At 41.5% G+C, this 16809-nt stretch overlaps 2 protein-coding genes and 1 pseudogene across 3 annotated transcripts; 2 read left to right on the forward strand and 1 right to left on the reverse strand.

The window, feature by feature from the left end:
- The first annotated feature begins 3714 nt into the window (after positions 1–3714).
- Positions 3715–5505, forward strand: LOC137961926 (vignain-like). The gene is made up of 4 exons (XM_068808573.1): positions 3715–4362; positions 4506–4741; positions 4824–4964; positions 5088–5505. Exons 1-4 carry the CDS (start codon positions 3924–3926, stop codon positions 5343–5345), a joined length of 1074 nt encoding a protein of 357 aa, XP_068664674.1. The 5' UTR covers positions 3715–3923; the 3' UTR covers positions 5346–5505.
- Positions 5506–6898: 1393 nt separating this feature from the next.
- Positions 6899–8171, forward strand: LOC137961991 (vignain-like; annotated as a pseudogene).
- Positions 8172–10222: 2051 nt separating this feature from the next.
- On the reverse strand, positions 10223–13695 carry LOC137961990 (protein terminal ear1 homolog). 2 transcript variants are annotated; one of them, XM_068808671.1, is made up of 7 exons: positions 12956–13695; positions 11781–12315; positions 11553–11672; positions 11319–11460; positions 10844–11221; positions 10644–10712; positions 10223–10527 (listed from the first exon to the last, which is right to left on the reverse strand). In XM_068808671.1, the coding sequence occupies exons 1-7, from the start codon at positions 13605–13607 to the stop codon at positions 10471–10473; spliced, it is 1953 nt and encodes a 650-aa protein (XP_068664772.1). In that variant the 5' UTR covers positions 13608–13695; the 3' UTR covers positions 10223–10470. The 2 variants fall into 2 exon arrangements, with proteins under 2 accessions (XP_068664772.1, XP_068664771.1); XM_068808670.1 differs by having other exon boundaries at positions 10616–10712.
- Positions 13696–16809: the final 3114 nt, after the last annotated feature.

Below are 16809 nucleotides of genomic sequence, written 5' to 3' on the forward strand. Positions count from 1 at the left end.
TTAAACTCCAAGTCACTACTAGGTACAAACCTCAACAAAATGGGTTGATAGAAAAGAAGAAAAGAATCATTATGGGAATGGTTAGTTGTATGCTTAAGGCTAAACAATTTTTGGGTTGACGTTGTAGCATGTGTAGTTTATATTCTTAACAGGTGTCTCCAAGGGACTTGACTTTAAGACACCTTATGAGGTTTAGAGTGCCTAAACCCCTAATGTTAAAGATTTTTGTATTTTTTGGGAAATAGCGTGTGTATATATTCTTAAAGAACTTCTAAAGAAGTTAGATGACAAAAGTAAGAAGTGTATTTTGTGGGATATAGTGCATTAAGGGTTACAAATTGTATAATCATGTGTGAAAGAAGGTGATTACCAACAAAAATGTGACTCCCAATGAAGAAAGTGCATGAGTTTGGGATGAAGAAGGTAAGGAGGAGTTCCTCAATTCATTTTATACAAAGAAGACGCAGAAATTATGGTTCAATATAATTAATTGACTATTCCATTGACCAGTTGCCTAGCTCATCTATTCAAGCACCTTCTTCCCCTATGTTGTCGATCAGACATCTATTTCAAACATCCAATCGACTTCTTTACTCATCTAGTTACCTACTTCAATTCTCACAATTCTACTTTTTTCATTTGGACGCCCAATCCAGAAGACAACTCTTCTAGCCAGATTACAAGACTCCATTATTCATAAAGATATTCACCATGTTGATGAGAAAATCATCAATTTTACTTTGTTGGCATATTGTGATCCACTTGCATTCTTAAGAATTGTTAAAGACAAAAGGTGGCTTAATTCAATGAACAAAGAGTTGAGGGTTTAGAAAGAAATGCTACTTGGGAATTGAACAAAGAGATTCTGCCATAAAAAGAACTGCTACTTGGGAATTTAACAAAGAGATTTCTGCCATTGAAAGAAATGCTACTTGGGAGCTGATTACTCTTCCTATAAGAAGAAACCTATTAGTGTTAAGTGGGCGTAAAAGATGAAGTACAAACCAAATGGTAGTGTTGTCAAGTTCAAGGCACATTTAGTGGTGAAGGGCTACAATCAGAAGTCAAAAATCGACTACTTTAATGTATTTGATTATGGTTGCTTGTCTTGATATTGTTCACATGAATTTAATCCTTGTTGCCCAAAATAGATGGTCTATCATCATATGGATGTCCAATCTTTCTTCCTCAATGGCATTTTGGAGGAGGAAGTACATGTCGATCACTTTGACAGTTATGTCAAAGTTGGTCAAGAGCATCTTGTTTAATGAAGACTCTCTATGGGTTGGTATACAAAGATTGACACATATTTTTTGTGAAAGGGTTTTATGAGTTGTCCTCATAAGCATATATGTGAAAACAGAAACAAGTGGTAATAAGCTGCTTGTTTGCCTATATGTAGATTTAATTATTAAAGGAGATAAACAAGTATTGATTAACATATTTAGGAAGACTCTGATGCATAAGTTTTCTATGAAAAATATGAGCCTCATATCTTATTTTCTGAAACTTGAGGTGAAGTAATAAGAGGAGGGGTTTTTTGTTTCACAATAGAATTATGCACATGACAGTCTTGTTGACTTTCAAATGTCCATGTGTAAACCCATTAGCACACCCATGGAGGAGACGCTAAATTGACAAATGAAGGGAGTCGTGCAAACGTAACCTCAACATACTACTAGCAGATAGTTGGGGTTACACTGCTTGATAGCCTCTAGACCTAAAATAGTCTACAGTATTGAGATGGTGAGTAAGTTAATGGAGAAATCACCTCAATCAAACTTGTAAACAACAAATAGGATACTTTGGTATGTCAAGGGCATAGTAGGGGTAGTATTTTTTATTTGTCCTTAGATGTATTTCAAATGGTGGGGTAGACCAATAGTGATTGGGTTGGTGATAAAGGAGGTCTGAAAGAGTTCTTTTGGGTATGCATTTAGACTTGGCTCCAATGTTTTAACTCATGCAAGACAAATCGACTCCAATCAAGTGCGACAACAAATCAACCATTGCTCTATCAAAGAATCCGGTCTTTCATGGAAGAAGCAAACATATTGATATTAAATATCATTATATGAGAGAACTAGTGAATGACGAAGAAATTGTGCTTGAGTTTTGCAAGATAAAAAAGCAAGTGGCAATTATTTTCACGAAGTCATTGACCTAATCAGGGATCAATATACCATTTTATAGAAATATACCATTATGGCAATTACAAGAAAAAGTTAAACTCCGGACAAATTCTAAAGTTGAACTCGAACAAACAAGGTCTATCATAAAATGGTTCAAGATAGGTCAAATAATTGGTAGGACAAGGAGATCAAGTCAAAGTCATTGACCTAATCATGGATCAATATACCATTTATAGAAATTGAATTAAAAATACCAAATTATAATGTTAGACCCTTACACCTCTTGATTTTCCTTAAAATCATTTTATTTCTACTTGTGGTCACATTTCTTCCTAGGTCAACCCCATTCTTACACTAAGGAAGAGTATGAAGATAAGTTTGGTAATATTGATTAATTACACCCCAAGTGTGATTAAATGATATTAGCCCTAAGTGGTTCCATAAGACTAAGCAAATCCCAAGTCTCATAGGACCCTTGCAACAATCGATGAGACTAGCCCTCTCCAGCTCCATAGGACTAAACAATCTCATCTTCACCACGGATGTTAATGGGTTCAGGTTTTTGGACGTTGTCCCGTCTTACTTAAACCTCTTATCGAATTAGATTTCCATTTTTTCCTTACTCAGTTCCTTTTTTGTACCCACAAACTTGCTTCATTTGGACTATGTTTTATTTTATTTTTTTGCCCTCAAAAGTTTAGTTAATTTAATTTTTTTATTTTTATTGGTTGCTAAATATTTAAAGAAAAATGAATAAAAATAATTAATTAACATAAAATTAAAAAAATATTATCTTAAACAACCTTCTCTTGTATCTATCTATCTATCTATATTCCTAATCTGGTTTATAGTCAACTCAATTCTTTAATTACCCACTTGGCTTTAATGTCTTCCATGATCCCTCGTTCCCTCCTACATGGACTAATTAACTACCAATGGATTTCCTTCAGTCGCGTGTCTGCAATGCTTTCGCGTCCACGATGACGATGGCGTCGACGTTGGCCAAAACCTCATTCTCTGAGCACCGATCAAAGTTCAGATCAGTTTTTATCAGCTCAGATTCGGAAAGTTCTTGTCTTCAGCTCTATTATTGATTACTTAAAGCCCTGAAACTCCCAGCTTTCACGATCAATAATATTCCTCTGCCGACTGTTGAGCCGTCTGAAGCAAGGCAGAAGGTAGAAGAAGGAAGAAGGTTCCCACTTTAAATTCTATTTTCCTCTTTTCTGTTTCACTTAGTAAAGTACAAAAGAAGAGCACCCAGAATAGAAAATGGGGAGTGAAATCATCATTTGCCAATTGCTTCTCCTCGTTTCCTCCCCAAATAAAATGAACACTTTTCAGCTTTTAGTTGCAGTAGAAAGACAAAACGGTTGTGAGATTTTTAGCTCTTGTTCGTCACTCTCAGAAAAAAACATCAAGTACCGCGGCGTGCTTGGCATGGGGGATGAGCTGTGGTCTAGAAGCCAACAGCCTGAAGCAACTGTCTATGGCTATCAACCTTTTTTCCTATTACCTTCTCTATTTAACTCATCAAGGCCATCATCAAAACACAGAAACAGTTTTTGCTTGTGTAGCAAGAGATCAGAAGATCTGTCCCCTTCTGTTTCTTCTATATCCTATCTTATAGTTACCCACAAGCAACCTTCAATTTCTTCTCCCTGTAAACTTTGTTTCCCTCCCCTGTTTTGGCTTCTCTGTTCTATTTCCCCCTTTATAATCGTACCTCTTGACGCGCTTCAATCCCATCCTCTCTTTCTTTGTTTTGATCACGATTGAAAAACAAAAGAAATGGGGAAGGCTCTGTTTCTAGCTCTCTGTGTTGCATTGCTTTTTGCCTCAGCCTATAGCATGGGGTTTGAGGAAAAGGATCTTGAGTCAGAGGAAAGCTTGTGGGATTTGTATGAGAGGTGGAGGAGTCACCACACCGTCTCCCGGGACCTCACTGAGAAGCACAAACGGTTCAACGTGTTCAAGGCCAATGTCCATTTCATCCACAAATTCAACAAGAAGGATAAACCGTACAAGCTGAAGCTGAACAAGTTTGCTGACTTGACTAACCATGAATTCAGGGCATCATATGCAGGTTCAAGAGTTTCCCACTCTAGGATGTTGAAAGGGAACCGGCGAGAAACCGGTTTTCTTCATGAGAATTCCACCCAAGTTCCCGCTTCTGTGGATTGGAGGAAGAAAGGAGCTGTTAATCCGGTGAAGGACCAAGGACAGTGTGGTAAGAGAGTTGGCACAAACATAAGGCATTACTTAGTTGCATAGAGACAAGTTGGAGTATCACTTTCTCATCTTTGCTAATGCAAAATTGCCTCTGGTCTTTGGTGGTAGAGGTTTCATTGCTCTTTTTTTCTTATGTTTCAGGCAGTTGTTGGGCTTTTTCGACCGTAGCCGCCGTCGAGGGGATAAATGCAATCAAAGCGAAGGAATTAGTCTCCTTGTCTGAGCAAGAGTTGATTGATTGTGATACAACCGATAACTCTGGTTGCCATGGAGGTCTGATGGAGTATGCATTTGAGTATATAAAGAAAAATGGAGGGCTCACAACTGAAGCAAACTATCCTTATGCAGCCTCAGATGGAAACTGCAATCCATCAAAGGTAGATAGCATATCCACTCTCACGAATCATTCATAGAAGTCGAAACAGCTGTGCAAATTAACACTTTTTGGTCATTCTCCAGCAAAATTCGCCCATAGTGACAATTGATGGCCATGAGAATGTTCCAACGAACGACGAGAATGCGTTGCTTAAGGCTGTGGCCAATCAACCTGTATCTGTAGCCATTGATGCAAGTGGCTCTGCTCTCCAGTTCTACTCAGAGGTGCTCCCTTTTCACAATTATGCATGGAACCATCAAATGCACCAAAACCAGAGGCAATAAACCATTTGGTTGATTGCCCTGTTTACAGATTGCTCGTTTGGTTTAATCTCTCAATGGTTGCAGGGTGTCTTCACTGGCAGTTGCGGGACGGACCTGGATCACGGAGTCGCCATTGTTGGTTATGGAACAACTCTTGATGGGACCAAGTACTGGATAGTGAGGAACTCATGGGGACCTGAGTGGGGAGAGAAGGGTTACATCAGGACGGAGAGAGGCATAGATGCTGAAGAAGGGCTCTGTGGTATTGCCATGGAAGCTTCATACCCCATCAAGACCTCTCCCAATCCAACCAGGAAGGCTACTGTAAAGGATGAGCTCTGAACAACTGTAGGATTTATAGTTTATGTTATGTACCTCATAAAGGCATAAGCTTGTATGGATTCATTCATGCAATGTTATGTGTATTTCTTTATTGTCTTGGCAATAAAATCTGTTCGAATCATCTGTTGCAAATATTAGCAGGAGATGAACAAGGATGAAACAGCTGACAAACACATCGATCTCTGTGACTCATCTGAAAGATCAGTAACATTGAAGCAATTAATCTCCTTAGCTTCCTTCATCCTTGTCTTCAACATTTGGAAAGACAGGCTTACTCTGCTCATTCAGGCTCTGCAGACTGCAAATCTCAGATGAAAGACTCGAGACAATTTGATTTTTAGTACTACAAAAGCATCCATTAAAATAGAAGAACGCAGTGGAGAACCTGCAACTTCCCAAGTTGACTTTTGTTGTTACATCACTAACGAAGGGTCTTAAGGGTCTAACGCGTTAATCTCTTGAGATAAAACTAATCCTAAATTCAGTCTTCTCATGCATGACTGTGTTTATCCTCTCTCTTAATTGCAATTTGCAACCCGCCTCCTTGCTGTTCTTGAACGAAAAAAACGATTAAATACTTGAATCCCATCTCAGTTGGACAGAAGCATCATCAATTGAAATAAAAAAAATTAATTATAAAATATATCATGAAAGTCATATTCCAAAGACTATTAAAATGGAAAAGCATGTTCTGTAACTAATCCAAATCATATTAAAGAAACAAGCAAGTAATCAAGAACCCTTCTCCCCACCTCAATTTTCTACTAACAAATTGCAGGTAATCCTTTCTGAGAGCTTTCCGCCCAGGAAAAACTGATACAGACAAGGCGCTAATTAATCAAAGCAATCTCCAAATAAGACTGCCAATCCTAGCTTATTTCTCAATCAAGTCCATAACTAACCCAACTTTCTTGTTAACAGTTCCGTCGTTTGTTCCGCCCAAACTAACAAAACGGAGACTCCATACTCCAAAGATGATCACAGAAAATAAACTTCTGATATGTTGAGTAACTTCCATCAGAGCAGGAACCAAACCAGGCTTTTCCTAAGTGATCAGTACTGGGTCTTCAGAGCAGAATGCTGCAACTGTTTGATTAATTGGGAAAGTTGTTAAGCTTTGGCCTGTTTTCAAGCTCTCTGGAACAAATCTTCGTCCATTTCAATGAGCTCTGATGCTTTCAAATCCATCTTCTTTTCTGAGACTCCAATCAGTTGGCAGTCAAAGCCTCTTATGTCAGCAACGGGTTCTCTTCTTTATTCCTCCAACCAAACTCTTAGTTTCATAGTCGCACTCCACAAGCTTGATTGCATATGTTGGATAAAATTAATAGCACTTTCTTCCCATCTCTTCTTTAGCCTTTCCATTATATTCTTCTTGCTCTTGTTGTTGCCCACAAGGAACCTTCAACTTCCACATTTAAACACAGTTTTTTTTTTCTCATCTAGTCTGTTCATCAATCTATAAATTGCTTCTCCTTTTTCTCCTTTATAAACCCACCTTTCTTGTGCTTAATACCCATCTCAGCTTTTTCTCCTCGTACTTCATTTCATCGATGGGGAAAGCTTTGGTTCTAGTCCTCCACTTCGTCTTGCTTTCGGCAGTGGCCTACGGCTTCGACTTCGACGAGAAAGACCTCGAGTCGGACGACAGCCTGTGGGACCTCTACGACAGATGGACGAGCCAACACACAGTCTCCCGGGACCTCGCCGGGAAGAAAGACCGGTTCGAGGTGTTCAAACAGAATGTCAATTACATTCACTCTTTCAACAAGAAGGATTCACCCTACAAGCTGAAGCTGAACAAGTTTGGTGACCTGACCAACCAAGAATTCAGGAGCAACTATGCAGGCTCAAGGAGACCGGACTGGATGCCAGCGAGGAATAATTTCATGTATGAGAAAGTGGACGATGTCCCCTCATCCGTCGACTGGAGATCGAAAGGTGCCGTGACTGAGGTCAAGGATCAAGGCCAGTGTGGTGAGTGAGATGAACTCAACAAGTGCAGCTTTGCTGCAGTCAGTTGAGAATGAATTTGCTTATATACTCTTGTCTGTTGATTCCACAGGGAGCTGTTGGGCTTTCTCAACTGTTGTTGGTGTGGAGGGGATAAACGCAATCAAAACGAAGAAGCTAATCTCATTATCAGAGCAACAGTTGGTTGACTGTGACAAAACAGAAAATCAAGGGTGCAACGGTGGGTGGATGGAACTAGCATTTGGCTACATCAAGAAAAATAGAGGCATCACAACAGAAGCGAACTACCCTTACAAGGCCAGAGATGGACGCTGCAACCAATCCAAGGTAGCTCATTTCATTATCTCTAAAGCCTTGAGACGCCACGAACAATCCCTTAAGAATTGAATTCATGTTTAATCTCTATTGGGTTTTGCAGGAGAGATCTCATGCGGTATCAATCGACGGGCATGAGACCGTCCCCTCCAACGACGAGAGCGCCTTGTTGAAAGCCACCGCGAACCAGCCTATCTCGGTAGCCATTGACGCCGGCGGCCAGGACTTCCAATTTTACTCAGAGGGCGTCTTCAGCGGCTCCTGCGGAACCGACCTGAACCACGGGGTGGCCGTCGTCGGCTACGGAACAACTACTGATGGTACCAAGTACTGGATAGTGAAGAACTCATGGGGAGCCGAATGGGGAGAGAGAGGTTATATTCGGATGGAACGAGACATCTCTGCTAAAGAAGGGTTGTGTGGTATTGCCAAAGGAGGCTTCATACCCCATTAAAACTTCTCCAAATCCTGCCAAAGAAGGAGCTCCCACATTCAAGGATGAGCTTTAGGTTCAATAGTTTTTTGTTAAGAATAATCAATCACCCCTATGAGCTAACAGTTTGATTCTCAGGTTCATGCAAGTATATGTCAATATTGAAATGGGTGTAATAACAAAAATGAAGAAGAGTTTTACCCTGAGAATCAAATGATAATTGTCAGTTTTGGAGACTATAAGCAAGGAAAATAAATATTAAATGAAATTATTATTTAGTCGTAACTATATAAGATATAACTTTTAAACATAAACCTATTAAAATACCTCTATTTTTTGAATAAATGGATGGAATGGGAGTTCAGGGTTTAGGGTTTAGGGTTTAGGAAGAAAAGAAAATCATCAAGCGAGACACTTGATAGCACCAATGACAATAAATATGTGGTTTTTTTAATCTTTAATGTTATTTTATTGGTTTTTATTAGCATTACTTAGATAATACATTCAAGTGCAAAGTAAAAAATATAGCTTAAACCCTAAACCCATTAGTTGGGGTCCAAAACTAAATCCAACCTAATAAAAATAAATCTAAATAAGACTTATGCATAGCAATGAAAAACCCAAACCTGACCTAGTTCCAAGCCTAAGTAGTAACCATTTTTTGGCAAGCCAAACTTTTGTTCATATATAAAAAATATAGGGAATAAGCACCAAATAACTAGGGGCGGGCACGGGTCGGATCAAGGTTCGGTTCTCCGCAAAGCCTAATGGTGAATTACCAAATACATTAAGGGAGAGGGGAGGGGGGCACCTCCGGTGGTCGGCCACCCTCACCCTAACCTTGGTCGAACCCACATAAAATAATGTCTTATGGGTATGGAGATTTGATAGTTTAGTATTATATAAATGGCACCATTGTGATATGCATGGTCAAAGCGAAGAGAGGAGACAAACCAGAGATGGGCTTCATTATGGGCCAAAATGGAGGCTGTCAGGCCAAGGGCTTTTCACTAGGCTATAGGCCCATGCTTTTGCTAATTATAAAATTAATCACTAATCAAGGGTGCAGTTTTGTAGCATTATTTAATTAAGTGGAGGTATTTAGGTGTAATACATGTAACATTATTTAGACATAGAAGCTTCTAGAGAATTCTAGAGGAAGATATAATATTTACCATGCGGATTAAATGATAAGTATCTGAGGCTTTAACATCCGACACGTGTCGATGTACCAACATGCACGTATCAGTTAATACGGAGTATATTGCGACTAATTGGAAGGCAACAAGTGTGCATGTGAAAGGGAATCTGGTGTCGATCGAGTACACAGGCTGCTGAACGCCACGTGGGGTTAAAACTAGTCATACGTGGCAGAGATGCCTACCTGTCCACCACCAATAAAGGTGCCAGTACGGACGTCGACTGAAGCACGCCAGGCGCAGATTAGAATCTGGGGAATAGGGTGGTGGTTTCCCCCCAGCCGTCTCTCCAGTTTTGGAGTCAATAATTACGAAAAATGGTAAAAGAGTGAAAGCGAGACGAAAAGGCGGGTTGTCGTCATCGTCGTCTCCTTCTTCCGCTTGGGACTCCCAGACTTCGACTGAGCAAGCCAGAAAGCGAAAACAACTGAACAAACTGAAGAGAGTAATGGAAGAAAAAGACGTGGCTTCTGGCTACCTGCATCCCATGCTCAGGAAGAAGCACTGCTGCCGTCGCAGGCAGCTCGAGGATCCTGTAGGGACCCGCCGGAAAAAGAGAACGATGGGCCGCGTTGTACTCATTTCCTGGAACGGTTACCCCCTTTGGCTGCGTGTCCTTCTTCGTCAGCTCCGCCAGGCTTCCTCGATCACGCTTCTCGTTTCTTCAACTGGAGGGTCTGGTTCGAAGCCGAGAAAAGAAAAGAAAAGGAACGATTATTAATCCAAAAAATGGTTATTAAAAATAGATAATAATCATTTTTTCCTTTTCATTAACTATTTAATAATAATAATTAAAAAGTATTTTATTTCTATTCTATTATTATTTTAAATAATAACTATTTATTTTCTTTTCTTATTAAAAGATGATAAAAATAAATAAATGATGATTAAGAATAAATTAATTCTTAAACTATTTAATCACACAGCCGAATTTTGCTTAACAGAAGTGCCTTAAACCTGTATCGAAAAATAAAACCCAGAATTAAACTAGGGCAATTCCTTAACAAATCTCCATTTCTTTCAGGGGGGTGCCCGAGGGATCCAAGAGTAGAGCATGCAGTGAGCAGAGAGAAATACAGTTGTGCCGCCCAATCTAGATGTAAACCCAGGTTTTGATATGCTTCCATACAGAAGAAAAAATGTTCGAAGACAAGTTTTGAGCATGAAGTTCTTGGAGAACAGCAAAACGACATAGCCATGGCAATCAGCTATCCTTCCCTGCACGTCGTTTGAGAAGCACCAGTGACTCCGTCTTCCGCCCCTGAACGCCACGATCCAGAGGGACGAGAAGAAAAGATTGGTAAAGAAAATTTCAAAAAAAGGTTAACTAATAAAGATAGTAACGATACCTAGACGAGAAAAGCAAAGCGATTCTACCGATTCGTACAGAGGTAGGTATGGAGGTTTCCGATGAGTAAAACCATCATTTGAACCTCGAAATACGGACTGCATGTCGAAGTTGAATGCAAAAAAAAAAAAAATTAAGAGTAAGAAAAAGATGACAAAATCTACTGAAGAGGGTTTTTTTTTTTTCCTTCTTTAGATGGAGAGAGAGGGAGAGGTGAAGCTCAGCTGACATGCGCACAGCTCAAAGCCCGCGGCTGTTGCTGAGCTTCTGTGCTCAATGAACAGCTGTTGGTCGTCGTCGTGAATACAACCTCCGAAAGACGAGACCGGACCACCTCTTCTTCCCCCACCTCGACATCGACATGGGATTCTGCAGCTGCTTCCTCGTCTTCGTCGTCTTCACCTGGCGGGACCGTCGTCGACGAGTCTACCCGACTTTCCGTCCGTCCAATGACCTTCGGGCAGTCATCCATGGAGTGGCAGTCCACGGGTACAGGCTCCGTTAACCGTTTCCCGTCTCGCGGCGGCGACAACACTACCGGCAGGAATTCATCAGTGTCGCAAGCGAATTTGGAGTTCCTGAAGTGTTCCTTCAACGCTTCTAGGCCCTGATGAGAAAACTAAATCGTATCAATCATAACAAAACACAGTGCAGAAATCGCATGAGATGGAAGAAAAAAGACAAAAAGCTGAGTAGATGAAGACCTGCAAGCGGGCATATGTAACTTCACAGATTTTCCTGGAATTGAAAACCTCCCATGGCTGATTATGGAAGGATCTGTAGAGTCTCCAGGCTGCCTCAGGTGATGTTAGATTTACGAATCCATAGCCCACATTGCACTTGTTACTGTTTTCAACAACAATGCACATTTATAAAAATAAAAAATGAAACCAGAAGCAAAATCAATCAAATAGAATATAATCTTCGTTTTCACTTACTTAAAATCGATAGGAAGATAGACAAAATCATAAGATGACATGGGCTCCTCATCCCCCTTAGCTATCTGCTCATTAAAATGAATGCAATGGTTGTCGAGCATGTTAAGAAAAAGCTTCTGACTGCACAACAAAAAAAACCCAAAATATACAACAGGAAGTCAAGAACACGACCAATAAAAAATTAGAAATGGAAAAGAAACTCAATAGAAATTGTTTTATTCGAATTACCTATATTTATTCGGTATGTTTTTTATCATCACGGTAGTTCTTGTATCAGTAGAATTAGATTCTTCCATGAAAATAAGATTGTTTTCCACTCTCTTTTTGTGAGTTTTGGAAGAGCGGCGGTTAGGTTGTTTTGGTTGAGCAGAAGAAGGGTGGAAGTTCCGACTCTTTCTCGAGCTACTGTCATCAAGTCTGTTATTGGATTTGTTGGTCGGATAAAGGGTGCGAGGAAGACGAAGAGACGAATCGGAAGATCCTTGATGGACTCTCTGAGACGATGAGGATGGAGTAATGAAGCTGGAACTTCCATGATTGTAGGAACTTTTATTAGCAGCAGAAGATGACGAGGAAGGAGCTGGAGCATTGAAGGATCGTCTGGCCTGCCCTCCTGGCCGACTAAATTCAATCATTAATCGCTTTCCAAAAACTTCTTTACCGTTCATCTCCGAAAGGGCGCGACCTGCGTCACGAACATCAAAGAATTCGATAAATCTGTGCTGGCGCTTGTATGGCGTTTCGCGGAGTTCTTTCACTGGTCCTGCATCAAACAATTTTTTTTTTTTTTTTTGACATCAGTAGAATGGAAATAGAAGGGGATCATGCATGGAAAGGAGAAGGATTAGTGACACAGAGAGATGGGAATTCGGGAATTCGGGAAAATAAGCTGGGTATTTTAACCTTAAGTTTGAAAACAAAACAGACATTTTTACCAAATCAAACAAAAAAAAAAATATAAGCAATATCATTTTACAGATACTCGCCTGTAATTTTTCCTCATTTTTATCGTTAAGCTAAAATTGGTTATTTTAAGAGAAATAACAGTCATCAGCAAGCAGATACTTACTGCAGAAGAAACCCTACTAACAGACCAGGAAGAAGAACCCAGAAGGATTATTTCCCTCTTCAGTCTGGTCCAAAACCTGATCAAACCCTTCGATGAAAAGTGTCAAATTTGAGCTCCAGACAAAACCCTAAATCCCAAATGAACTCGGTACAGAAAACAAGGAAATCGCAGAAAAATGTAGTTTATGGCTTGAAAAAAAAAAATGGCGCACTTTTGTTCAACAGGTTTACGAGAATCCGACATTGATTGTAACCAAAAGCAAGCTAAAAATCGTGTCAAATTCTTCGGAACTAAAAACTGAAAAAATCTTTGCTCCTCCGCTCCTCTTTCATACCATAAACCTCGAAGATGGCTTTCAGGTCGTTAGCAGAAACATCGGAATCTAAATTGAAGACAACGATGGTCCCCTGGTTGAGAGCATCTGGACCCACCACCGTCTGCACTGCGAACTGGGCCCACGCCGCTCGACCGCCCACCAGGCCGCGGCCACTCGCCGGCGGGACCACAACCTCCTCCGACCGCCAATTCTGCATCAAAAGTGAGTACTGCAGCCCCAACCGGCTCTGCTGCCTCATGTGCTGCTGCTGAATCTCTCCCACTGCCGCCTGAGCATCCCTCAGATCGTAGAAATGAACGACGACGACCCCTTCCGCCGCCAGCCTCTCCATTTCCACCGCCCTCACGGCCCCAAACACCGCCAATTCCTTCCTCACCTGCCCCTCGCTCAGGTGCGCCGACACCGAGCTCAGCAGCACCGCCCGCGTCGCCGCCCCGCATGGCCGTGCAACACCCCCCGGCGACGGCGACGGCGACGGCTGGTACGCTGCGCACTCTTCGTAGAACGGCACCACTTGCAGGCCCGTCGTCTGGTAAGGGTAGTAAATTTGGGGATGTACAAGGGCGAACTGGTTATGTAGGGTTTGAGTCGTCCTCGGCCAGAATTCCTCCGCTCCTGGATCTAACCTCACCGTGTTTCCACCTTCCATGCCCGCCGAAAAACCAAACCTGAGTAGAAAGAATTCCGACCAAAGGTCGAGGGAAGAAAAGGCAAACTTCAGATTCAAGAAAAGGAATCGTCGCAGCAAAGGAAGAAGAAGACGAGTGTTTTCCACACGGCGGTGAAGGGTCAGTCACATCAAAGGGCTATTGCAGAAAAGAATTGCCGGCGCATGTTACAGTCGAACCGCTGTCTTCAGCCCCCGACCACCACAATAACGGTCCGCTTTACCCTCTTCCTCTCTCTCTCTCTCTCTCTCTCGCTTTCTCTCTAGCTTCTGCTGCTGCTCTCCTCTTCTCTTCTCTCTCTTCGCTCTCGACCTTCGAGAAAACGAGAGGGAAATTTCTCTTTCCATTTCAGCCCTCTCTCAGGCGGACTTTGCTATAAATAGCAGCGTCCCGCCATTTTCCATTTCGCAAAAATACCCCTACGATGCCAACATATACGTTACTACTGCTCTATTAATACCAGATTAATACCTCAAAGATTCAATCCACTATTTTTCCTTTTTTATCTCCTTTTTCAAGTATTAAAAATCTTAATTTTCAACAGAAAATCTCTTCTGGAGAGGATGGACAATGGAAACACAGCACATCTGTACAAAATACAGATTCAAGCAACATGTGACCAGGCGAGGCGTTCCAGCAAATCTGCAGAATCGGTACGTCCCGATTCGTTTTTCTTCTGTAAATTGTTCTGAATTATCGAAGAGTTCGCATTTTTAATAAATGGTTGTGCTTGGGGCGCCATTAATAGTGGAAATTGGACGTATAGCTTAGTAAGGGGGGAACAGAGAGACACAGAGAGAGAGAGAGAGAGAGCGACGAGGTTCATTAATGGCGGACGGGATTTGAAGAGAAGAAAGAAGTGGAATTTCCGACTGGTTGAGGATGTTTTTGAGATTTGCTGCGGGAGGTGAGACTTTGCAGTTGCACTGAAACGGAAACGGTAGGTCGATCGAGTTTGGGCGGCATAATTGGTTTAATATGGCAAAAAAAAAACAGATTCTTCGTCTGACTTTTGCTTAAATTCCTGCAACCAGGAGCTAAGGAGCAGAGGAAGCAGAAGATGCAGAGGGAGCGCTCTCTCCAGTCTAAGTCGCCGTCGTTACGTGTCGCCCCAGCGGGAATCTATCGTCCGCCGGTGGCGGGGAGATGCGGCTTCTCTCACGAGGGAGACGAGGCCGACACACGTGCGCTACGGTGGTCTTCATCTTTCTGGAGTCTTTTTCCCGGAATCCGGACGGTCGTCTCCGACACGTGATTTCCGATGTCCCCTCAATCGATGAGTCGTCTTCGTTACTTGCACGCCCTTGTCGCCCGCTCTCTCTCTCTTTCCCTCTCTCCGCGTCCTCCTCTGCTTGTCTTCTCTCTCTCTCTCCTTGGCGCATTTACGCAAATACCTCTTCTTCATCCTGTATCGGTTCTTTTCTCTGCACCTTAAAATAACCCATAAACTTTTAATAATGATTCGTGCTTTAAAATACTGAGATTGCGATGCAATTTAAAATTGGGTTGAACCCACTTTTGCTTCATTTCTTATCTTGTGTTTCCCACTCGCTTCCGCATCATGGATGGGGGTTTTGTCTCTGGTTCTCATTTCCTTGTAATCTCCAATAAAGGTTTCGAAAGAGATGTCTTGTCTCCCCTTTCTCCTCCCCTCCCTAGAATCTCCTACCGGGGTCAGTCTCCAATTTTTTTCGATTTCATGGCTTTACACTAGGGCAGTGCGTGCAGCGAGGGTCCCCCAGATGTTCGAAAAAATGCCTCCCTCCGGCTCCGGGAGCGGTCAAAGGCAAGGGTGTCAGCATGTGGGTCAGGCGAGTGGTGGGGAGGTTCGAGGGGGAGGGGGAGGAAGCCGGCGGCCTGATGATACTGGGGAGAATGTAGCAGCAATGGCGGACCAAAGCTGGCCCCGTTAGTGGGAGGACATTCAGGTCCAGTCATCTTCTTCTTTTTAAGTTGTAAAAAGTGACAAAGCGTCTTGTCAAATGGTGCTACTCTGGTTCGCTATCGACGTGGGTTACGAAGACCGCTTCCTCTTCTTCCTCCCGGTTCTTTCTGCGCCACAGCCGTGTAGACTAGAGATCCCGGGACAGGGATGTAAGCTTTTACTGTGATAGTTTGGAGTTGGCTGTCGAATGCCATTAATGGAAGATGCGTCACTTTTCCGTGTTTCTCCTGTGCAGTCAAAGGATGATGTGCGTATTGGGACCATGAGAAAGAGAAGATGGAAGGCCCGAGGTGACGCTGCTCTGCTGCTTCCTCCTACTGGAACTTCCCCAGTGAAAGACATCAAAGAAGGTCAATTGCCTTAAATGCATAAAAGAAATCCTAGTTAATGGAATAAGATCTCTGAAACGGTGAGATGGAAGGCCCGAGGTGACGCTGCTCTGCTGCTTCCTCCTACTGGAACTTCCCCAGTGAAAGACATCAAAGAAGGTCAATTGCCTTAAATGCATAAAAGAAATCCTAGTTAATGGAATAAGATCTCTGAAACGGTGCACTCACCTACCCCCGTTAATGGAGCTCATTCTTCCTACCAAGGGGTGTATCATCTCAATAACTACCACCGAGACTTTGGAAATTTTCCATTTAGTAGGATCACCCCTTTGCAAGATGACAGAGGTGGCAATCGACTCAAAGAATTCAGAGAGAGAGAGATTATAGTTCTGATACCATATAGAAGAATTAGTTTAAAGATTAAGTGATAAGTGTTATCAGTTATCTCTATATAGGATATATTAGAAATCCTAGTTTGCCATTTTGGAGATGAGATGTGTTGATTTTGTGAATGCGAAAAAAAATTCACCATATTATTTTTATACTTTGAAATGTTAAAGCAAAGGAAAATGAATTTTCAATGGCTCTAATAGGAAACTTTAAAATAAATAAATAATGAATATTATTCCTTTACCATTCCTCTCTCGATATACATTTTTTGTATTTCTAATTTGTTTCTATTCATTTTTTAGTATCGAAACCAAATATTAATTCATTTTTTTATAATTTTTCATGGCAGCTCAAATGTAATAAAATCAATTAAAGATAATTTTTTGGTAAAAAAATTAATCAAAGAAAAACAATTTTTTTGTCATTTTTTTTCTCTCTCAAGTGACAGTACAAATGGTTTTTAATTGAAACTAATTGGAACTGTAAAAAGGTTAAAATTAGTGTATTTACTAGCCGTTT

Source organism: Aristolochia californica, unplaced genomic scaffold (assembly GCF_029961685.1).
Source record: "Aristolochia californica isolate CCGP_79_NKW_82.1479 unplaced genomic scaffold, dmAriCali1.0.hap1 SCAF_4, whole genome shotgun sequence".
NCBI classification, from domain to species: domain Eukaryota; kingdom Viridiplantae; phylum Streptophyta; class Magnoliopsida; order Piperales; family Aristolochiaceae; genus Aristolochia; species Aristolochia californica.